At 41.0% G+C, this 24,923-nt stretch overlaps 1 protein-coding gene across 1 annotated transcript in view; it reads right to left on the reverse strand.

Annotated features, from left to right (window-relative positions):
- Window positions 1–24,923, reverse strand: part of LMBRD1 (LMBR1 domain containing 1) — an 810,247-nt gene that overhangs the window by 756,481 nt on the left and 28,843 nt on the right. The window contains exons 2-3 of the mRNA XM_053710415.1: window positions 24,587–24,763; window positions 8,506–8,569 (exon numbers count right to left, since the gene is read on the reverse strand). Of these exons, the coding sequence (XP_053566390.1) occupies window positions 8,506–8,569; window positions 24,587–24,763 (241 nt within the window). The remainder of the gene's footprint in view (window positions 1–8,505; window positions 8,570–24,586; window positions 24,764–24,923) is intronic.

Genomic DNA, 24,923 nt, shown 5'->3' on the forward strand with positions numbered 1-24,923 from the left:
TCTATACAGGCTCCAAACCTTAGTGAATAGAAGCATGGAGTTCGCGATCTGCTTGGTTTGGAACGGTACCATTACCTCAAAACTGGGAAATTGGAGACGCATGAGCATATGGTTCTGATCTGGGAGGGCAGGGGAATCTACTAGCCCTCCCAGACCAAATTTGACCTGGTAAACAAGTGGCTTTTCCTTCTGGGAAAGCTACTACCTAACATGTCCTGAGGGGGATCTGACGGTCCCCATACTGAAAGAATACCTGAGGTTGGACGTAAGTCGATTAAAATTTTGACTCCCGTCCCCTTTCCTTCCCTCCCCCCCCCCCTTTTTTTTTTTTTTTTTTTTTTTTTTTCCTCCTTTCTCCTTTCCTTCCCCCCGCCCCTTTTCTACCCATACCCCACTACTCTCCCCTCCCTCTGTCTTTTCTTCTTGGGGTATGAAGTAATACCCGAACTTTTGCAAAAATTTACAAGCTTAGATTTAAATGCACAGTATAACGTTATAAGCCTACATTTGCACAATGAGTTAGATGAGTAAGGAAGAGACATTTAAAAACTATTGTTATTGCTGATTCCAGTATGTAACAACCTGGAAATATTACTATGCACATAATGTCTGTATTTCTTATGGATGTTTTTCTACTCTTTTGGATTTATATGCTATACTCATTCAATAAAGCTTTTATTTAAAAAAAAAAAAAAAAAAAAAATCATAACCACCACAAAAAAGGGTGGGCCTCATGGACTCTTGCTAATATGAAAGAAACGAATTTATCAGGTAAGTTCTTACATAAATTATGTTTTCTTTCATGTAATTAGCAAGAGTCCATGAGCTAGTGACGTATGGGATAATAAATACCCAAGATGTGGAACTTCCACGCCAGAGTCACTAGAGAGGGAGGGATAAAATAAAGACAGCCAATTCCGCTGAAAAATGAATCCACTACCCAAATCAAAAAAGTTTCAATTTTTATAATGAAAAAAACTGAAATTATAAGCAGAAGAATCAAACTGAGACAGCTGCCTGAAGTACCATTCTACCAAAACTGCTTCTAAAGAAGAGAAAACATCAAAATGGTAGAACATAGAAAAAAGTATGCAAAGAAGACCAAGTCATTGCTTTGCAAATCCGATCAACAGAAGCTTCATTCTTTAAAAAGCCCAGGAAGTAGAAACTTACCTAGTAGAATGAGCCGTAATCCTCCGAGGCGGGAATCCACCCGACTCCAAATAAGCATGATGAATCAAAAGTTTAAGCAAGATGCCAAATAAATGGCAGAAGCTTTTTTACCTTCCTAAAACCAGAAAAGATAAAAAATAGACTAGAAGTCTATCTGAAATCTGAATAGCTTCAACATAGAAAGTAAGAATCTCACCAAAGAAGTCTCAGGAAGACAATAATTCCTTCCTAATGTTTGTTAGAATTTACCACTTTAGGTAAGAATTGAAATGAGGACAGCAAAAACCACCTTTTCCTGATGAAAAAAAAAAATCAGAAAAAAGAGATTCACAAGAAAGAACAGATAATTCAAAAAGCTGTTCCAGCTGAAGAGATGTCCAAAAAGAACAATACTTTCCATGAAAGTAATTAATGTCCAGAGCAAGCATATGTTCAACTAGAAGAGCCTGAAAAACCTTTAGAACCCAATTAAGACTCCAAGGAGGAGAAATTGGCTTAATGACAGGTTTGATACGAATCAAAACCTGAAAAAAATGATGACTATCAGGAAGTAGCACTGCCTTATCCTGATGAAAAATCAGAAAAAGATATTCACACAAAAAAGAGCAGATAGCTCAAAAATTCTTCTAGCAGAAGAAATAACCAAAAGGAACAATACTTTTCCAAGAAAGTAAATTAATGTTCAGAAAATGCATAGTTTCAGACGGAGGAGCCTGTAAAGCCCTCAGCACCAAATTGAGACTCCAAAGAGGAGAGTTTGAATTAATGACAGGCTTGATACGGAACAAAACAATGAATATCAGGATGATTAGCAATCTTTCTGTGAAAAAAGAACAGAAAGAGTAGAGATTTGTCCTAACAAAGAACTGCAGACAAAACCTTATCCAAACCAACCTAAAAAAAAAAAAAAATTCTATGAATTTTAAAAGAATGCCAAGAAAAGTAGGTCTTCCAGACTCAATAATAAATCTTTCTAGAGACAGATTTACGAGCCTGAAACCAAGCGTTCAATCTCCATCCCTTCAAATTTAATGATTTGAGATCCTGATGGAAAAAATGGGCCTTGAGAAAGAAGGTCTGGTTTAAACGGAAATGTCCAAGGTTGGCAACTGGCCATCCGAATGAAATCCGCATACCAAAACCTGAGAGGCCATGCTGGAGCAACCAGCATAACAAACAAATACTCCATAAGAATTTTGGAAAACACTTTGGAAAAAGAACTAGAGGCGGAAAGAAATAGGCAAAAAGATAATTTCCAAAGAAATGTCAATGCATACACTACTTCCGCCTGAGGATCCCTGGACCTGAATAGGCCCCTGGGAAGTTCTTTATTCAGATGAGAAGCCAACAGATCTATTTCTAGAAATGCTCACATCTGAAAAATTGAAAAACATATCTGGGTATGAGAGACCATTCTCCCGGATGTAAAGCTTGATTAACAGAGATAATCCGCTTCCCAAATATCTATACCTGGGAAAAAAAACAGAGAATTTAGATAGGAGCTGGATTTAGCCTAAGCTAATATCCGAGACACTTCTGTCACAGCCTAAGGACTGATAGTCCTACCCTGATGATCTAGCACAAACTTACTTCACCACCTCCACGGGAGGCAAAGTTTGTAAAACTGAATTGTGGGTGTGGTGAGGGGTGTATTTATAGGCATTTTAAGGTTTGGGAAACTTTGCCCCTCTGGTAGGAATGTATATCCCATACGTCACTAGCTCATGGACTCTTGCTAATTACATGAAAGAAATATATATAGTTTTGACAGGGGGAAAAAAAAGCTCTATTTCTGTTTAAATAGAATGCTAAACATTCTCCGATATTTTAGGCAAGTTCTTCTCTGAAAGTCCTGGTAGTGAAAGGGTTAAAAGATTATGCTCTAAAAGCCACTTTACTTCTTAGGTGAGTAAAATGTAAAACGAACATAAAAAAAAATATATTTCATGAATCAGATGAAGCATGCAATTGTAAAGGACTTTCCATTTTACTTCCGTTATTAAACTTGCTTTGCATTCGTGGTATCCTTTGTTGAAAAGCACACCTAGGTATGCTCATAAGAAGCAATGCGCTACTGATTGGTGGCTGAACAAATATGCCACTTGTGATTAGCTCATCTGATGTGTTCAGCAAGCTGCCAGTAGTGCATTGCTACTACTTTCTCATAGGAATGTTCAAAGCAATAGAAGTATATTGGAAAATTGTTTAAAATGCATGCTCTGATTCATGAAAGAATAAAAAAAAAATGGGAACACTCTATTCTCTAAGGAAACATAAATTATGCTTAGCAGATAATTTCCTTTCCTTCTGTATGAGGAGAGTCCATGGCTTCATTCCTTACTTGTGGGAAATACTGAACCTGGCCACCAGGAGGAGGCAAAAACACCCCAGCCAAAGGCTTAAATAAACACCCCCCCCACACACACACCACCTGCCTCATCCCCCAGTCATTCTGCCAAGGAAACAAGGAACAGTAGGAGAAATATCAGGGTATAAATGGTGCCAGAAGAAGAAAACGAAAATTTAGGTCCGCACAACGGAGACTACTGGCGGGGGCCGTGGACTCTCCTCATACAGAAGGAAAGGAAATTATCTGGTAAGCATAATATATGTTTTCCTTCTTAATATGAGGAGAGTCCACAGCTTCATTCCTTACTTGTGGGGAACATATACCAAAGTTCTAGAGGACACTGAATGAAAAAGGGAGGGTAAAAAGAGAGGCGGACCCTATTCTGAGGGCACCACAGCCTTCAAGACCTTTCTACCAAAAGCTGCTTCAGCCGAAGCAAAAACATCAAACTTGTACAATTTTGAAAATGTATGTAAGGAGGAACAGGTAGCCGCCCTACAAATCTCCATAGAGGCCTCATTCTTGAAGGCCAAAGAGGAAGCCACAGCTATAGTTGAATGAGCCTTATGTCCCGTTGTCTCATAAGTTAAGCGAATAATTCTCCTCAACCAAAATGACAAGGAAGTGGACGAGGTTTTCTGCCACTTACGCTTCCCAGAATAGACAACAAACAAAGAAGAAGTCTGTCTAAACTCCTTTGTAGCCTGGAGATAGAACTTCAAGGCCTGAACCACATCCCAGTTATGAAGTAACCGCTCCTTCGTAGAAGAAGGATTAGGACACAAAGAAGGAACCACAATCTCCTGATTGATGTTACGATCTGAGACAACCTTAGGAAGAAAACCCAACCCAGTACGAAGCGCAGCCCTATCAGCATGGAATACTAGGTAAAGGGGCTCACATTGCAAGGCCGCCATCTAAGATATTCTGTGCACCGAGGCAATAGCCAGTAGAAAAAGAACCTTCCAAGACAGTAATTTAATGTCAACTACAAGCATAGGCTCAAACAGAGCCTTCTGCAAAACCTTAAGAACCAGATTAAACTCCAAGGAGAAGCGCTAGATCTAAACACAGGCCTGACTCTAGTAAGGAATTGAACAAAGGACTGGACATCTGGAAGCTCATCAAGCCTCTTGTGCAGTAAAACCGACAGGGCCGAAATTTGTCCCTTAAGGGAGCTAGCAGAAAGGCCCTTCTCCAGACCATCCTGGAGAAAAGAAAGAATTCTGGAAACCCTGACCTTATGTTAAGGGAATCCACACTCTTCACACCAGAATAAATATGTCCTCCACACCTTATGATAGATGTGGCGAGTAACTGGCTTACGAACTTGAATGAGAGTATCCTTTCCAAGAACTCTCTCTTGGCTAGGACTAAGCATTCAATCTCCACGCAGTCAGCCTCAAAGAATCTAGATTTTGATGAACAAAAGGACCTTGTATCAGCAGATCCATGCAACAAGGTAACCTCCATGGAGATGAGGACATCCCCACCAGAACCGCGAACCACATCCTCCACAGCCACGATGGAGCAATTAGAATCACTGATGTTTGCTCCTGTTTGATGCGGGCCACTACACAAGGGAGACGTGGTAATGGAGGAAAAATGTAGATCAGACTGAACCTCTAAGGCACTGCTAAATATATACCCATATCTGGGTAGCTTGACATTGAGCAGGGAGGCTATGAGATCTATCTCCGGCATCCCCCATCTGTTGCAAATCTCCCCAAAAACCTTGAGATGGAGAGACCATTCCCCCGGATGAAAGGATTGTCTGCTGAGAAAATTTGCTTCCCAGTTGTCCACACCCGGAATGTGGATCGCTGATAGCGAGCAGTTGTGGGCCTCCGCCCATTCCAGAATTCGAGATACTTCCCTCATTGCTAGGGAGCTTATCGTTTCCCCCTGATGGTTGATGTAAGCCTCCGAGGTTATGTTGTCTGATTGGAATCTGATAAACTGGGATGAACCCAGAATAGGCCAAGCCTTCAGAGCATTGAAGATTGCTCGAAGTTCCAAGATGTTGATCGGGAGGAGAGATTCCTCTCAAGACCACAGGCCATGTGCCTTCCTGGCACCCCAAACAGCTCCCCATCCCAAGAGACTTGCTTCCGTAGTCACAATCTCCCAGGATGGTCTCAAGAAGGATGTCCCTTGGGACAGGTGATCTGGACAGAGCCACCAGGAGAGCGATTCTCTCGACCGGTTGACCAGAGAAATATTTTGACAGATCCGAATGATCGCCGTTCCACTGTCTCAGCATGCACAGCTTAAGAGGTCTGAGATGGAACATAGCAAAAGGAATGATGCCCATGCAGGACACCATGACACCCAGGCACAGAGGATCTTAAGGAGGTCTGGAGGGCAAGGCAATTGGAAGTTAGCTTGTAATGTCTCTGGTCTGTAAGAAATATCCTCATGGATATGGAGTCTATTATCGGACCTAGGAATTCCACCCTGGTACTGAGGATAAGAGAACTCTTTTCTAAGTTTATCTTCCATCCATGAGATCGAAGAAGAGAAAGAAGGGCTTTCGAGTGGTCCTCTGCCAGACAACAGGATGGTGCTTGAACTAGAATATTGTCTAAGTAAGGCACCACTTCTATATCTCTGGTTCTGGCCATTGCGAGCAGAGCCCCCAGAACCTTTATAAAGACTCGTGGGGCAGTAGCTAGACCAAACGGAAGTGCAATAAACGGAAAGTGCTGGTCCAGGAACGCAAATCTTAGGAACTTGACATGTTCCTTGTGTATAGCAACGTGACGTTATGCATCCATCAGGTCTATTGTGGTTATGAACTGTCCTTCCTAAACTAAGGGAAGAATGGACCTTATTGTCTCCATCTTGAACGAGGGAACAAATAAAAAAAATTTAAACACTTTAGGTCCAGAATCGGGCGAAAAGTACCCTCCTTTTTTGGGACCACAAACAGGTTTGAGTAGTAACCCAGACCTCTCTCTGCTGGCAGTACCGGCACAATAACTCCCAGGGAGGAGAAATCCCTCATGGACCCTAGAAAAGCCTCTCTCTTTTCTGGCCTTGAAGACAGGTTTGATAAGAGGAATATGCCCCTGGGAGGATGAGACTTGAAACCTATCCTGTATCCTTGAGTGATGACCTCCAGGACCCATGGGTCTTGCACGTCCCCAAACCAAGATTCTGAAAAGAGTGACAGTCTGCCCCCTACCAGATCCAAATCAGGGGCCGCCCCTTCATGCCGACTTTGACTCTGGGTCTTCTTGTTCTGCTTGGATTTATTCCAGGACTGAGTCGTCTTCCAAGTTCCCTTAGACTGCTCAGGCTTTGAAGAGGGTTGCTGACGTTGGGATTTATACAAACAAAAGAAACGAAAATTAGGACCTTGTCCCTTAGGCATGTTCTTATCCTGCGGTAAAAAGGCCCCCTTGCCTCCCCTAACCGTGGAGATGATTAAGTCCAAGCCTGGACGAAAAAGAATCTTTCACTTAAATGGGAGGTAAAGAAGCCTACATTTTGAACTCGTGTCCGCAGACCAAGACTTCAGTCTGTGTGCCCTACGGGCTAGGACGGAAAAACCTAAAGCCTTGGCATTCCGGCGAATAATCTGCATATTTGCATCACAAATAAAAACAATTAGCTACCCTTAAGGCCTTATTTCTTTCCTGGATCTCGTCGAGGGGACCTCCACCTCGATCAACTTGCATAAGGAGTCGCAACAGTAGGTAGCCGCAACCGCAGTGACAGCTGCTGCCGGTTGAAACAAATATCACATATGCTGAAACATTTTTCTTAATAGAGTTTCCAGCTTCTTATCCATGGGCTCTTTAAACAACTAACTATCATCAAGCGGCATAGTAGTGCGTTTAGCCAGAGTGGAGATAGCGTCATATACCTTAGGGACGGAACCCCACAACTCTAATTGAGTGTCCGGAACCGGGAATAATTTCATAAAGGAAGAAGGGGAAAAGGAAGAGCCAAGTCTTTCCCATTCGATCTTAATAATGTTTGCCATCTTAACGGGAACCGGGAAAGTCTGTGGGACAACCCTGTCCTCGTAGAACTTATCTAATTTAGGAATACAAAGTTCTTCAGGTAATTTAGGTTCTGGAATCTCCAAAGTAGCCAAAACTTCCTTTAGCAGAAAGCATAAGTGTTCAAACCTATATCTAAAGTCTGGTTCCTCCGCAGCTCAAGGCTTGGAGGCAGCAGATTCCAACCCAGAAAGAGCATCCTCTGAAGTATCAGAGGTGTCTTCATCAGCGTATAATCTAGTATCAGATAAATCCAATAAGCTAGTAGATGACCCCTGGAAAGGATAGCAATATTTGACCTTTTGCTTGCGCTTATAGCAGGGCGAGGTAAAGCCCTGAAAGCCGCAGACATTGCCGTTTGTAACTGCTCAGTAAAGTCTGGTGGTAAAAGGGCTCCTCAAGATGGAGGAATAGGAGTGCTACGGGAAGCTGCATGTGTATTAGGAGATGACCGTAGGGTGCGCACCTCACAAGACGGAGACACCTCAGAGGTGGATGGCTCAGTAGTACTAAACATATTAGTTTTCTTTGATAAAATTACTTTATCGAGGCATGTGGGACATAATTGAGCAGGCGGATATACCGCGGACTCCTCACAATATAAACAGGCATTGGATTTCGGTAAAGAGGGAGTACCCTCTAATGTATCAAAGTCCTCCATAGCTTGCGCTTATAAAGTGGACAATAGAAAAGAAAAAGGCACCTTTAAACCCCCAATGGGGCACTTACCACCTCCTATAACCCAGGCTCAACAGAGAAACCGCTTTGTCTCCAGTAAACCGAACAGTCAGGAAGAAGTGAAGATCAGTGTGACCACAAGTAAGGAATGAAGCCGTGGACTCTCCTCATATTAAGAAGTAAAGTAGTATTTAGACAATGTGAATCAGAAGGAGTTGAGTGAATTACTACCAAAGCTTAGGATTTTAACGATAAAGAATAATTAATTCATAAAAAATTCCATAAAACACTTACTGTAATATCCAATTAATACTGTATTTTCAATCTGAAGTCGTGTGACGTTATTTTCTGCCCATTCCTGTCAAAGATGTAAGAAAAACAAATTAGTTTACAAGTAACCATATTAAAAAAACAAAAAAAAAACACAATTCTCTTTAAATGTGTGTAAAGTTTCTACTCAATTACAATTTAATCACTGAATTGTTAATATTTGAATGCTAAATTATAAGAAAGCAAAAGGACAAATAGGTTTTGACAGAATTCAAGGGATATGTTTAAATTTTGCAGTTATTAATACAATTTTTTTTTTTAAAACAGGAGGCCTAGAATTTCTTGTGGAAGGCAAAACATTTATTTGTCTTCAGTTGAGTGACTTGGTAAATGTATTTTGTCTATAGACTATGAATATTTGCACACAAAATATGCAAAACATACCAATTAAAGCATGCACTTACGCCATGATTATAATTGTATGGAGTTCGACAAAGCAATGGGTATGGGTATATATGGGTATGCAGAGGCTGCGAGGAGTGTTCATGTACAGTAAAAAATGTGAACTTAAAAAGGGATAGGAAAGTCAAAATTAAACTTGCATGATTCGGATAGAGCATGCAATTTTATGAAACTTTTAAAAATTCACTACTATTTTCAAATGTGCTTTGTTTCCATTGTTGAAAAATAATATGCACATATCCAAAACTAGTGAGAGCTAGCCGCTGATTGGTGCCTGCACACATTTGTCTCTTGTAATTAGCTAACTAGATGTGTTCAGCTAGCTGTCAATAGTGGTAAGATCCAAATTTGTATTCCATTGCAACCTGGCACTCCGCATTTGCCCTGTCTGGGTATGGGTTTTCATGTATGTGTAGTATAACAAAGTGGTTTTCAAAATTTTTCAGACTGTGGCACACCTGGCAATGCAAATGTTTTTGAAGCACACCGTGTTCTTAAAGGGACACTGAACCCAATTTTTTTTTTATTTCATGAATCAGAGCATGACATTTTAAGCAACTTTCTAATTTACTCCTATTATATTTTTTCTTTGTTCTCTTGCTATCTTTATTTTAAAAGCCGGAATGTAAATCTTAGCAGCCAGCCCATTTTAGGTTTAGCACCTTGGATAGCACTTGCTTATTGTAGGCTTACATTTACCCACCAAAAAGCAAGCATAACCCAGGTTCTCAAACAAAAATGGGCCGGGTTCCTATACATCACATTACTGCTTTTTAAATAAAGATAGCAAGAGAACGAAGAAAAAACTAAATTTATACTTACCTGATAAATTTATTTCTCTTGTGGGGTATCCAGTCCACGGATTCATCCATTACTTGTGGGATATTCTCCTTCCCAACAGGAAGCAGCAAGAGGATCACCCACAGCAGAGCTGTCTATATAGCTCCTCCTCTAACTGCCACTACCAGTCATTCGACCGAAGACAAGCAAGAGAAAGGAGAAACCCTAGGGTGCAGTGGTGACTGTAGTTTAAAAATAAAACACACCTGCCTTAAAATGACAGTGCGGGCCGTGGACTGGATACACCACAAGAGAAATAAATTTATCAGGTAAGCATAAATTTTGTTTTCTCTTGTAAGGTGTATCCAGTCCACGGATCATCCATTACTTGTGGGATACCAATACCAAAGCTATAGGACACGGATGAAGGGAGGGACAAGGCAGGTGCTTAAACGGAAGGCACCACTGCCTGTAAAACCTCTCCCCCAAAAATAGCCTCCGAAGAAGCAAAAGTATCAAATTTATAGAATTTTGAAAAAGTATGAAGCGAAGACCAAGTCGCCGCCTTACAAATCTGTTCAACAGAAGCCTCATTCTTAAAAGCCCATGTGGAAGCTACCGCTCTAGTAGAATGAGCTGTAATCCTTTCAGGAGGCTGCTGGCCAGCAGTCTCATAAGCTAAGCGTATTATACTCCTTAGCCAAAAAGAAAGAGAAGTTGCCGAAGCCTTTTGGCCTCTCCTCTGTCCAGAGTAGACAACAAACAATGCAGATGTTTGACGAAAATCTTTAGTAGCTTATAAATAAAACTTTAAAGTACGAACCACGTCAAGATTGTGTAAAAGACGTTCCTTCTTTGAAGAAGGATTAGGACACAGTGACGGTACAACAATCTCCTAATTGATATTTTTATTAGATACCACCTTAGGTAGAAAACCAGGTTTGGTACGTAACACTACCTTATCGGAATGAAAAATGAGATAAGGAGAATCACATTGTAAAGCAGATAACTCCGGAACTCTTCGAGCCGAAGAGATAGCTACTAAAAACAAAACCTTCCAAGATAAGAGCATAATATCTATGGAATACAAAGGTTCAAACGGAACCCCTTGAAGAACCTTAAGAACTAAATTTAAACTCCAAGGCGGAGCAACAGGTTTAAACACAGGCTTAATTCTGACTAAAGCCTGACAAAACGCCTGCACGTCTGGAACCTCAGCCAGACGTTTGTGCAAAAGAATAGACAGAGCAGAAATCTGTCCCTTTAAGGAACTTGCTGACAAACCCTTCTCCAATCCATCTTGGAGAAAAGATAATATCCTAGGAATCCTGACCATACTCCATGAGTAACCCTTGGATTCACACCAATGAAGATATTTACACCATATCTTATGATAGATTTTCCTGGCGACAGGCTTTCGCACCTGTATTAAGGTATCAATGACCGACTCAGAGAAACAACGCTTTGATAAAATCAAGCGTTCAATCTCCAAGCAGTCAGCCGCAGAGAAATTATGAAAAGTCTGACGACTTAGAAAATCCGCCTCCCAGTTCTCTACTCCTGGGATATGGATAGCTGATAGGTGGCAAGAGTGAATCTCTGCCCAACGAATTATTTTTGAAACCACCAACATCGCTAGGGAACTCCTTGTTCCCCCTTGATGGTTGATGTAAGCTACAGTCGTGATGTTGTCCGACTGAAATCTGATGAACCTCACTGCCGCTAGCTGATGCCAAGCCTGAAGAGCATTGAATATCGCTCTTAGTTCCAGAATGTTTATCGGAAGGAGAGCCTCCTCCTGAGTCCATGACCCCTGAGCCTTCAGAGAGTTCCAGACTGCCCCCCAGCCCAGAAGGCTGGCATCTGTTGTTACTATTGTCCAATCTGGCCTGCGGAAGGTCATACCTTTGGACAGATGGACTCGAGATAGCCACCAGAGAAGAGAATCCCTGGTCTCTTGATCCAGATTTAGTAGAGGGGATAAATCTGTGTAATCCCCATTCCACTGACTGAGCATGCAGAGTTGCAGCGGTCTGAGATGTAGGCGGGCAAACGGCACTATGTCCATTGCCGCTACCATTAAGCAGATTACTTCCATACACTGAGCCACCAAAGGGCGAGAAGTAGAATAAAGAACACGGCAGGAATTTAGAAGTTTTGACAACCTGGCCTCTGTCAGGTAAATCCTCATTTCTACAGAATCTATCAGAGTTCCCAGAAAGGAAACTCTTGTGAGAGGGGATAGAGAACTCTTCTTTTCGTTCACTTTCCACCCATGAGACCTCAGAAATGTCAGAACAATGTCCGTATGGGACTTGGCAATTTGGAAATTCGACGCCTGTATTAGAATGTCATCTAAGTAAGGGGCTACTGCTATGCCCCGTGGCCTTAGGACTGCCAGTAGTGACCCCAGAACCTTCGTAAAGATTCTTGGTGCCGTAGCTAACCCAAAGGGAAGAGCCACAAACTGGTAATACCTGTCTAGGAAGGCAAACCTGAGAAACTGATGATGATTTTTGTGCATCGGAATGTGAAGATAAGCATCCTTTAAGTCCACGGTAGTCATGCATTGACCCTCCTGGATCATAGGTAGGATGGTTTGAATAGTCTCCATCTTGAAAGATGGGACCCTGAGAAATTTGTTTAGGATCTTGAGATCTAAGATTGGTCTGAAGGTTCCCTCTTTCTTGGGAACCACAAATAGATTTGAATAGAATCCTTGCTCCTGTCCCTCCTTTGGAACTGGGTGGATCACTCCCATAACTAGGAGGTCTTGAACACAAAGTAAGAATGCCTCTCTCTTTATCTGGTCTGCAGATAATTGTGAAAGGTGAAATCTTCCTTTTGGGGAAGAAGCTTTGAAGTCCAGAAGATATCCCTGGGACACAATTTCCAACGCCCAGGGATCCTGGACATCCCTTGCCCAAGCCTGGGCGAAGAGAGAAAGTCTGCCCCCTACTAGATCCGTTACCGGATCGGGGGCCTATCTTTCATGCTGTCTTAGAGGCAGCAGCAGTCTTCTTGGCCCGTTTACCTTTGTCCCAAGCCTGGTTAGGTCTCCAGACCAGCTTGGACTGGGCAAAATTTCCCTCTTGTTTTGTATTAGAGGAAGATGATGCTGCGCTCGTCTTAAAAAGTTTCGAAAGGCACGAAAATTAGTTTGTTTGGTCTTTAATTTGTTAGACCTATCCTGAGGAAGGGCATGACCTTTTCCTCCAGTAATATCAGAAATGATCTCCTTCAGTCCAGGCCCGAATAGGGTCTGCCCCTTGAAGGGAATATTGAGAAGCTTAGACCTTAAACCTGAGTTCTTAGCCGTTAGTTAAGTTAAATGAACAACGGCGTCAGAAACAAATGAATTGGCTAGCTTAAGTGCTTTAAGCTTGTCAAGTATATCATCCAATGGAGTTTCTACCTGTAAGGCCTCTTCCAGAGACTCAAACCAGAAGGCCGCAACAGCAGTGACCGGGGCAATACATGCAAGAGGCTGGAGAATAAAGACTTGTTGAATAAAAATTTTCTTAAGGTAACCCTCTAACTTTTTATCCATTGGATCTAGGAAAGCACAACTGTCCTGGACGGGGATAGTTGTACGCTTAGCTAGGGTAGAAACTGCTCCCTCCACCTTAGGGACCGTTTGCCATAAGTCCCGTGTAGCGGCATCTATTGGAAAAATTTTCTTAAAAATAGGAGGGGCAGAGAACGGTACGCCTGGTCTATCCCATTCCTTAGTAATAATTTCTGAAAACCTTTTAGGTATTGGAAAAACATCAGTGTAAACAGGTACTGCATAGTATTTATCCAATCTACACAATTTCTCTAGCACTATAATGGTGTCACAGTCATCCAGAGTAGCTAAAACCTCCCTGAGCAACACGCGGAGGTGTTCAAGCTTAAATTTAAATGTTGACATATCAGAATCAGGTTGAAGCATCTTCCCTGAGTCAGAAAAATCACCCACAGAAAGAAGCTCTCCTGCCTCAGCTTCTGCATATTGTGAGGGGATATCAGACATAGCTACTAAAGCGTCAGAGTGCTCTGTATTTTTTCTAGCCCCAGAGCTGTCTCGCTTTCCTTGTAACCCTGGTAGTTTGGACAATACCGCTGTAAGGGTATGATCCATAACTGCCGCCATGTCTTGTAAAGTAAACGCCATGGGCGCGCTAGATGTACTTGGCGCCTCTTGAGCGGGAGTCCCTTGAGCGGGAGTCAAAGGTTCTGACACGTGAGGCGAGTTAGTGGGCATAACTTCCCCCTTGTCAGTTTCCTCTGGTGATAAATTTTTTAAAGACAGAATATGATCTTTATAACTTAAAGTAAAATCAGTACATTTGGTACACATTCTAAGAGGGGGTTCCACAATGGCTTCTAAACATAATGAACAAGGAGTTTCCTCTATGTCAGACATGTTTAAACAGACTAGCAATGAGACCAGCAAGCTTTGAAAACACTTTGATAAATGTAAACAAGCAAAAAATAAAAACGGTACTGTGCCTTTAAGAGAAACAAATTTTGTCAGAAATTTAAAAACAGTGATAAAAAGCAGTAAATCTTACGAAATTTTTACAGTGTGTATAATAGACTAACAGAGCATTGCACCCACTTGCAAATAGATGATTAACCCCTTAGTCTCAAAACCGGATCAAAAAAACGATATAAACGTTTTTTTTAACAGTCACAACAAACTGCCACAGGTCTGCTGTGGCCCTACCTGCCCATATAACGACCTTGAAAGGCACAAAATCCCTTTAGAGAGGTCCTAAGTGTTCAGGGGACTCCTTCAGGGAACTGGAAGTCAAGCTGCAAAATCTAATGCGCATTTAGGCGCGAAAATAGGCCCCTCCCAATCTGTATTCAGTGAGAGGGCCTAACAAAACTATCCCTAGGCAAAATCTAGCCAGCCATGTGGAAAAAACTGGGCCCCAATAAAGTTATATCACCAATATGTATAAAAAAACGTTTAAACACTTCCAGCAAACGTTTTATGTTTCAGTAATGTGAGAAAGTAATAAGAATATTACCTATTACAGCAAGCATGATACTAGTCGTTATTAAATCACTGTAATCAGGCTTACCTTAAATAAATCCAGTATTAACAGCATTTTCTAGCATTTTCATTTATCTATAAAAATTTAAACTGCACATACCTCATAGCAGGAGACCCTGCACGCCATTCCCCCAGCTGAAGTTACCTCTCTCTTCAGTTATGTGTGAGAACCGCAATGGATCTTAGTTACAACCTGCTAAGATCATCAAAGACCACAGGCAGACTCTTCTTCTACTTTCTGCCTAAGGCTAAAATAGTACAACTCCAGTACCATTTGAAAATAACAAAACTTTTGATTGAAGATAAACTAAATAAAAACACCACATCTCTAGCTACTTCCTATCTTGTCGAGAGCTGCAAGAGAATGACTGGTAGTGGCAGTTAGAGGAGGATCTATATAGACAGCTCTGCTGTGGGTGATCCTCTTGCAGCTTCCTGTTGGGAAGGAGAATATCCCACAAGTAATGGATGATCCGTGGACTGGATACACCTTACAAGAGAAAAAGAGCTTTATTTTAAAAAGCATCAATGTTGTGGAAAAAACATAATTTATGCTTACCTGATAAATTCCTTTCTTCTGTAGTGTGATCAGTCCACGGGTCATCATTACTTCTGGGATATTACTCCTCCCCAACAGGAAGTGCAAGAGGATTCACCCAGCAGAGCTGCATATAGCTCCTCCCCTCTACGTCACTCCCAGTCATTCGACCAAGGACCAACGAGAAAGGAAAAGCCAAGGGTGAAGTGGTGACTGGAGTATAAATTAAAAAATATTTACCTGCCTTAAAAACAGGGCGGGCCGTGGACTGATCACACTACAGAAGAAAGGAATTTATCAGGTAAGCATAAATTATGTTTTCTTCTGTTAAGTGTGATCAGTCCACGGGTCATCATTACTTCTGGGATACCAATACCAAAGCAAAAGTACACGGATGACGGGAGGGATAGGCAGGCTCTTTATACAGAAGGAACCACTGCCTGAAGAACCTTTCTCCCAAAAATAGCCTCCGATGAAGCAAAAGTGTCAAATTTGTAAAATTTGGAAAAAGTATGAAGCGAAGACCAAGTTGCAGCCTTGCAAATCTGTTCAACAGAGGCCTCATTCTTGAAGGCCCAAGTGGAAGCCACAGCTCTAGTAGAATGAGCTGTAATTCTTTCAGGAGGCTGCTGTCCAGCAGTCTCATAAGCTAAACGAATTATGCTACGAAGCCAAAAAGAAAGAGAGGTAGCGGAAGCTTTTTGACCTCTCCTCTGCCCAGAGTAAATGACAAACAGAGAAGACGTTTGTCGAAATTCCTTAGTTGCCTGTAAGTAAAATTTTAGAGCACGGACTACATCCAGGTTGTGCAGTAGACGTTCCTTCTTTGAAGAAGGATTTGGGCATAAAGAAGGAACAACAATCTCTTGATTGATATTCCTGTTAGTAACTACCTTAGGTAAGAACCCAGGTTTAGTACGCAGGACTACCTTATCCGAATGAAAAATCAAATAAGGAGAATCACAATGTAAGGCTGATAATTCAGAGACTCTTCGAGCCGAGGAAATAGCCATTAAAAATAGAACTTTCCAAGATAACAACTTTATATCAATGGAATGAAGGGGTTCAAACGGAACGCCCTGAAAAACATTAAGAACAAGGTTTAAACTCCATGGTGGAGCAACAGTTTTAAACACAGGCTTAATTCTGGCCAAAGCCTGACAAAAAGCCTGGACGTCAGGAACTTCTGACAGACGTTTGTGTAACAGAATGGACAGAGCTGAGATCTGTCCCTTTAATGAACTAGCAGATAAACCCTTTTCTAAACCTTCTTGTAGAAAAGACAATATCCTAGGAATCCTAACCTTACTCCAAGAGTAACCTTTGGATTCACACCAATATAGGTATTTACGCCATATCTTATGGTAAATCTTTCTGGTAACAGGTTTCCTAGCCTGTATTAAGGTATCAATAACTGACTCAGAAAATCCACGTCTTGATAAAATCAAGCGTTCAATTTCCAAGCAGTCAGCTTCAGAGAAGTTAGATTTTGATGTTTGAAGGGACCCTGTATCAGAAGGTCCTGTTTCAGAGGTAGAGACCAAGGTGGACAGGATGACATGTCCACCAGGTCTGCATACCAAGTCCTGCGTGGCCACGCAGGTGCTATTAGAATCACTGATGCTCTCTCTTGTTTGATTCTGGCAATCAATCGAGGAAGCAACGGGAAGGGTGGAAACACGTAAGCCATCCTGAAGTCCCAAGGTGCTGTCAGAGCATCTATCAGGACTGCTCCTGGATCCCTGGATCTGGACCCGTAACGAGGAAGCTTGGCGTTCTGTCGAGACGCCATGAGATCTATCTCTGGTTTGCCCCAACGTCGAAGTATTTGGGCAAAGACCTCCGGATGAAGTTCCCACTCCCCCGGATGAAAAGTCTGACGACTTAAGAAATCCGCCTCCCAGTTCTCCACTCCCGGGATGTGGATTGCTGACAGGTGGCAAGAGTGAGACTCTGCCCAGCAAATTATCTTTGATACTTCCATCATAGCTAGGGAGCTTCTTGTCCCTCCCTGATGGTTGATGTAAGCTACAGTCGTGATGTTGTCCGACTGAAACCTGATGAACCCCCGAGTTGTCAACTGGGGCCAAGCCAGGAGGGCATTGAGAACTGCTCTCAATTCCAGAATGTTTATTGGCAGGAGACTCTCCTCCTGACTCCATTGTCCCTGAGCCTTCAGAGAATTCCAGACGGCACCCCAACCTAGAAGGCTGGCGTCTGTTGTTACAATTGTCCAGTCTGGTCTGCTGAATGGCATCCCCCTGGACAGATGTGGCCGAGAAAGCCACCATAGAAGAGAATTTCTGGTCTCTTGATCCAGATTCAGAGAAGGGGATAAGTCTGAGTAATCCCCATTCCACTGACTTAGCATGCACAGTTGCAGTGGTCTGAGGTGTAAGCGTGCAAAGGGTACTATGTCCATTGCCGCTACCATTAAGCCGATTACCTCCATGCATTGAGCCACTGACGGGTGTTGAATGGAATGAAGGGTGCGGCAAGCACTTTGAAGTCTTGTTAGCCTGTCCTCTGTCAGGTAAATCTTCATTTCTACAGAATCTATAAGAGTCCCCAGGAAGGGAACTCTTGTGAGTGGAACGAGTGAACTTTTCTTTTCGTTCACCTTCCATCCATGTGACCTTAGAAATGCCAGCACTAACTCTGTATGAGACTTGGCAGTTTGAAAGCTTGAAGCTTGTATCAGAATGTCGTCTAGGTATGGAGCTACCGAGATTCCCCGCGGTCTTAGTACCGCCAGAAGAGCACCCAGAACCTTTGTGAAGATTCTTGGAGCTGTAGCCAATCCGAATGGAAGAGCCACAAACTGGTAATGCCTGTCTAGGAAGGCAAACCTTAGGTACTGATAATGATCTTTGTGAATCGGTATGTGAAGGTAAGCATCTTTTAAATCTACAGTGGTCATGTATTGACCCTCTTGGATCATAGGTAAAATTGTCCGAATAGTCTCCATCTTGAACGATGGAACTCTTAGGAATTTGTTTAGGATCTTTAAGTCCAGGATTGGTCTGAAAGTTCCCTCTTTTTTGGGAACCACAAACAGATTTGAGTAAAACCCCTGTCCCTGTTCCGATCGTGGAACTGGATGGATTACTCCCATTAACAAGAGCTCTTGTACGCAGCGTAGAAACGCCTCTTTCTTTGTCTGGATTGTTGACAATCTTGACAGATGAAATCTCTCTCTTGGAGGAGAGTATTTGAAGTCCAGAAGGTATCCCTGAGATATTATCTCTAGCGCCCAGGGATCCTGAACATCTCTTGCCCAAACCTGGGCGAAGAGAGAAAGTCTGCCCCCCACTAGATCCAATCCCGGATCGGGGGCCCTCAATTCATGCTGTTTTAGGGGCAGCAGCAGGTTTCCTAGTCTGCTTGCCCTTGTTCCAGGACTGGTTAGGTTTCCAGCCTTGTCTGTAGTGAGCAACAGCTCCTTCCTGTTTTGGTGCAGAGGAAGTTGATGCTGCTCCTGCTTTGAAATTACGAAAGGAAGGAAAATTAGACTGTCTAGTCTTGGCTTTGGCTTTGTCCTGAGGCAGGGCATGGCCTTTACCTCCTGTAATGTCAGCGATAATCTCTTTCAACCCGGGCCCGAATAAGGTCTGCCCTTTGAAAGGTATATTAAGCAATTTAGACTTAGAAGTAACATCAGCTGACCAGGATTTTAGCCACAGCGCCCTGCGTGCCTGAATGGCGAATCCTGAATTCTTCGCCGTAAGTTTAGTAAGATGTACTACGGCCTCCGAAATGAATGAATTAGCTAGTTTAAGGACTCTAAGCCTGTCCGTAATGTCGTCCAGAGTAGCTGAACCAATGTTCTCTTCCAGAGACTCAATCCAGAATGCCGCTGCAGCCGTGATCGGCGCAATGCATGCAAGGGGTTGCAATATAAAACCTTGTTGAACAAACATTTTCTTAAGGTAACCCTCTAACTTTTTATCCATTGGATCTGAAAAAGCACAGCTATCCTCCACCGGGATAGTGGTACGCTTAGCTAAGGTAGAAACTGCTCCCTCCACCTTAGGGACCGTTTGCCATAAGTCCCTTGTGGTGGCGTCTATTGGAAACATTTTTCTAAATATCGGAGGGGGTGAGAACGGCACACCGGGTCTATCCCACTCCTTAGTAACAATTTCAGTAAGTCTCTTAGGTATAGGAAAAACCTCAGTACTCGTCGGTACCCGCAAAATATTTATCCAACCTACACATTTTCTCTGGTATTGCAACTGTGTTACAATCATTCAGAGCCGCTAACACCTCCCCTAGTAATACACGGAGGTTTTCCAGTTTAAATTTAAAATTTGAAATATCTGAATCCAGTCTGTTTGGATCAGAACCGTCACCCACAGAATGAAGTTCTCCGTCCTCATGTTCTGCCACCTGTGACGCAGTGTCTGACATGGCCCTAATATTATCAGCGCACTCTGTTCTCACCCCAGAGTGATCACGCTTACCTCTTAGTTCTGGTAATTTAGCCAAAACCTCAGTCATAACAGTAGCCATATCCTGTAATGTGATTTGTAATGGCCGCCCAGATGTACTCGGCGCTACAATATCACGCACCTCCCTCTGAGCGGGAGATGTAGGTACTGACACGTGAGGCGAGTTAGTCGGCATAACTCTCCCCTCGTTGTTTGGTGAAATTTGTTCAATTTGTACAGATTGACTTTTATTTAAAGTAGCATCAATACAGTTAGTACATAAATTTCTATTGGGCTCCACTTTGGCATTGCAACAAATGACACAGGTATCATCCTCTGAATCAGACATGTTTAACACACTAGCAAATAAACTTGCAACTTGGAAATACAATTCAATTAGAATAATATTAAAATGTACTGTGCCTTTAAGAAGCACAGAAGATCTATGACAGTTGAAAATTAATAAATTGAAACAGTTATAGCCTCAATCCTTGTAAACAACACAACTTTAGCAAAGGTTTAATCCCATTAGCAAAGATAACAAATTCTGAAAGCAGGAAACAAATTACAGAATAAACGTTTTTTATCTCAGTCAAACTATAATTCTCACAGCTCTGCTGAGAGAAATTACCTCCCTCAAAATAAGTTTTGAAGACCCCTGAGCTCTGTAGAGATGAACCGGATCATGCAGGGAATACAATGAGTTGCTGACTGAAATATTTGATGCATAGAAAAAGCGCCAAAAAACGGCCCCTCCCCCTCACACACAGCAGTGAGGGAGAACAGAAACTGTCAGAAAAACAGATTAAGCAACTGCCAAGTGGAAAAATAGTGCCCAAACATTTATTCACACAGTACCTCAGCAAATGAAAACGATTTTACATTCCAGCAAAAACGTTAAACATAATCTCTAGTTATTAAACAGCTTTATGTATTTCTTACAGTGTAATTCTAGTGAAGTACCATTCCCCAGAATACTGAAGTGTAAAGTATACATACATGACATTATATCGGTATGGCAGGATTTTCTCATCAATTCCATTGTCAGAAAATAAAAACTGCTACATACCTCTATGCAGATTCATCTGCCCGCTGTCCCCTGATCTGAAGTTTACCTCACTCCTCAGATGGCCGAGAACAGCAATATGATCTTAACTACTCCAGCTAAAATCATAGCAAAACTCTGGTAGATTCTTCTTCAAACTCTGCCAGAGAGGTAATAACACACTCCGGTGCTATTTTAAAATAACAAACTTTTGATTGAAGATATAAAACTAAGTATAATCACCATAGTCCTCTCACACATCCTATCTAGTCGTTGGGTGCAAGAGAATGACTGGGAGTGACGTAGAGGGGAGGAGCTATATGCAGCTCTGCTGGGTGAATCCTCTTGCACTTCCTGTTGGGGAGGAGTAATATCCCAGAAGTAATGATGACCCGTGGACTGATCACACTTAACAGAAGAAATCATTCCTTAGATTAATAGTGAGTTTGAAAGATTGCCTTGTTTCAATAAAGTAAATAAATCAGGAAAAGGAGGGTTACAGGATAAATTGAAAAAAATTGCCAAGAGAAAAAAAAACTTCCAAGATAAAAGTTGGAGGTCTAAACCATGCATAGGTGAAAACGGAGGAGTTTTCTTGTGGTATATTAAAACGGATAAATCAGAAATCTGACCTTTAAGAGAACTGGCTGATAAACTTATCTAGGTCGTTCTGAAGAAATTCAAGAATTCTAAAAGAATTTCAACTGTACAGTATCTTTTTTGTTGGAGACCAGGAAATAAACATTTTCCTAAAATAATGGCAGATACTCCGGATGATAGGCTTTCTAGACTGTATTAACTTATATTGACCCTCTTGCACTAAAGAAAATAAAAAGTGAATAGTTTCCATTTTAAAAAAACTTGAAATATTTAGAAATGCTATCAAAGTCTTGAGATCTAGGAGAGGCCGAAAAATGTCCTTTCATTGGAACTATAAAAAGACTAGAGAAAAATCCCTGATTTAGATCTGAAGCTGGAACTGAGACTGAGTCCCATAGATTCTAGATTTTGAACACAAGCTGGGAAGGATTTGGCCTCTACTGGACCAGGGGCCAACCCTTTAACCAGATTTGGAGGTAAGGGATGGTTTCTTGGACCGTTTGCTTTTAGACCAGAAAGTATTGGGTATCCAATAGGTTTTGGGATTCCATGAATGCCAAGGAAGAAATCAAAAATGTTTACCGTTAGAAAGGAACAAAAATGTACTGAAGGACTCCGTTTGCCCCTAGATGTATTGTCTTGAGACAGAAATGATCCTTTATCTCCAATTACCTGGTATCCTGTACCAGCTTCTCCACCTGTACCTGCAGTACCAAGTGAAGATGTCTGGTAATCTGTGTTGCTTCATCTTCTGTATTGCCAGTTATCTCCTGTTGCCGTCTTCTCTTTCGTAACTTGTTGCTGGACTGATATCCCGGTACCCAACCTTTGGCCGATCCTTGGACTCTGCTCTTGCTTTATCCCTTGGTACCTTGTTGCTGGACTTATCCTCTGGCCCCTTCCTGGATTTAGTTTATCTTGTTTTATTAAAATCTTTAACTGATTTTGGTTTCCTTCATATCTCTTACTGCTTTTGATTTCCACTCAGGAAAGAGCAAATGGTAGCCAGCAATTGTTTCCAGAGGTTGACTGAAAATCCTTTATACAGATAAAAGATCCAGAATTGTAAGCACTCTTAACAGAGATGATGTTTTGTTATTTTTATTCAGTCCTTCTAAATTAACTTCTCCTAGAAGCTTCCATATTAACCACTTCTGAAGGTCAAACTAAATAGAAGTCTTCTTAATATGTCCAATTTCGACTCTGTTGTGGCTGTGTGTGACCTTACCAGTTTAGCAATGTAAATAATGAAAAAAATTATTGCAAGTGTGTTATCAGCTGAACAATAGCATTTTATTTTAAGCATATTATTTTTTATATTCAATATATACTTGTCCTTTAAATCATTTGCATGATTTTTGTTTTATTCTACAGCATGACCAAGAAACTTTACCAACATTCTCTGAAATGGCAACCTTAAAGGGATAGTAAACCCCAACATTTTCTTTTGTGATTCAGATAGAACATACAATTTTAAACAACTTTCCAATTTAATTATATTATCAAATTTTCTTCATTCACTTGTTATCCATTGCTGAAGGGACAGCATTGCACTACTGACAGGAAGCTGAAAATATCTATTTAACCAATCACAAGAGACAAATGTGTGCAGGCACCAATTAGCAGCAGCTCCCACTAGTGCATGATATGTGCGTATTCATTTTTTTAACAAGGGATACTAAGAGAATGAAGCACATTTGAAAACAGAAGTGAATTTAAAAGTGTCTTAAAATGACATGCTCTATCTGAATCATGCAAGTTTAATTTTGACTTTCCTATCCCTTTAATGCTTAATGGCCAGTTGTAAACTAAAGAATTACTAAATGTTACATAAACACAGCAAGCAGAATCACTCAAACGTATTACTGAAGTTCTTGTCTGCTACTAGAACTACTGTAAAATGGAAATCGCCAGGGACAAAAACAGTATTAGTAGCACAGTTTAAATTTCATCTAAATACTAAAATAATTATAGAATAAACTGTTCATTGATATTATTACTTTAGCATGCATGCAATATTATATAGCTATACACGTCTCCCTTAATTATACAAAGTTTCAGGTTTTACAATATATTGGAAAAACTAACTTCAAGCAAAGCATGCCAAATAGCACTTAACCACTTTATGCTGTTAGGACGTTCCCTGCCGTCCTAACAGCACTGGGCTTTAACACCATTAGGACGGCATGGAACATCCTACCATATACAGCAACCTGCAGCTTCCCCCTTTGACGTAGGCAAGGATCAGCCTGGGGGCATACCTAGCAGCGTAGGTAGTCCCCCATGATCCGATCCCAGCCTTGAAATCGTCAATGCGATCACGTGATTTGATTTCTTACAAATAGTGTTTACACTATAGTACCTCTATAAAGTAGGGGTTAAAGTATTAAGAAATAAGAATTACAGTAGAGTATATTTATATATATATATATATATATATATATATATATATATATATATATATATATATATATATATATATATATATATTAAAAGAACATGAATCCCATTATTTTCTTTCATGATTCAGATAAGAGCATAGCTTTTTAATCAACTTTTCAAAATTACTTCTGTTATCAATTTTACTTCATGCTCTTGGTATTCTTTGAAGGAGCAGCAATACACTACTGGGAGCTAGCTGAACACATAGGTAAGCCAATGACAAGAGGCATATATGTGCAGTCACCAATCAGCAGCTAGCTCCCAAATCCTGAGCCTACCTAGGTATGCTTTTCAACAAAAGATAGCAAAGGAAATTTAGCAGAGTAGATAATAGAAGTAAATTAGAAAGTCATGTAAAATGGTATGCTCTTTCTGAATCATGAACGATAACTTTTTGGGTTTCATTTTCCTTTAATCAAATAACTGGTCTTTGCATATTCATACAAAATGTAAAATTCATTGCAGTGTGATTTGAAGAAAGCAAAACAAAAAACACAGTAATTGGATCACGAGTCAAGGAATTTTAAAAAAAATAATGAGCTTCAATTTTAAAGCTATTAAAACTTATACAATTTACGTTACAAAAGAAAGAAGTTCCAACTTCAGAAAATCAGTATGGCATTTGTTTTCCTTTATATTTTACAGAAAAGTGTCAAACGTTTAATAAGCAAAAACATGTTTATAATTACGATCACTTATGATTTTATGCTATAAACATATTACTTTAGTAGGTAGCTCATACAGAGCTGAGCAGCAAGTACCTTAAATGTGCCATTTTGATTCTTCATAAAGGAAACCAGAAATATGTCCACAGGGAGAAGTGCAGAAGTGATTAGTGCAATAGCCAGTGCAGCTATTGCTGTAATAGTTGAAATGACTTCACTTTCCTGATGGCTTTGGTATTTTCGTACATAAATCCAGCAAAAAGCCAAAATAGCCTGAAATAGAAAACAACTCTATCAATCAGTTAGAACAAGTTGATGGAAGTATCACAACTAAACTGCCAAAGCGCCTTTCTAGCTGATTTTGTGTGACATTTATTCAATAATACAGACAGTCCCTTCAGCAGTATTTTTCACTATAACTCTTTAAGGACCC

Source organism: Bombina bombina, chromosome 4 (genome assembly GCF_027579735.1).
Source record: "Bombina bombina isolate aBomBom1 chromosome 4, aBomBom1.pri, whole genome shotgun sequence".
Lineage (NCBI taxonomy): Eukaryota > Metazoa > Chordata > Amphibia > Anura > Bombinatoridae > Bombina > Bombina bombina.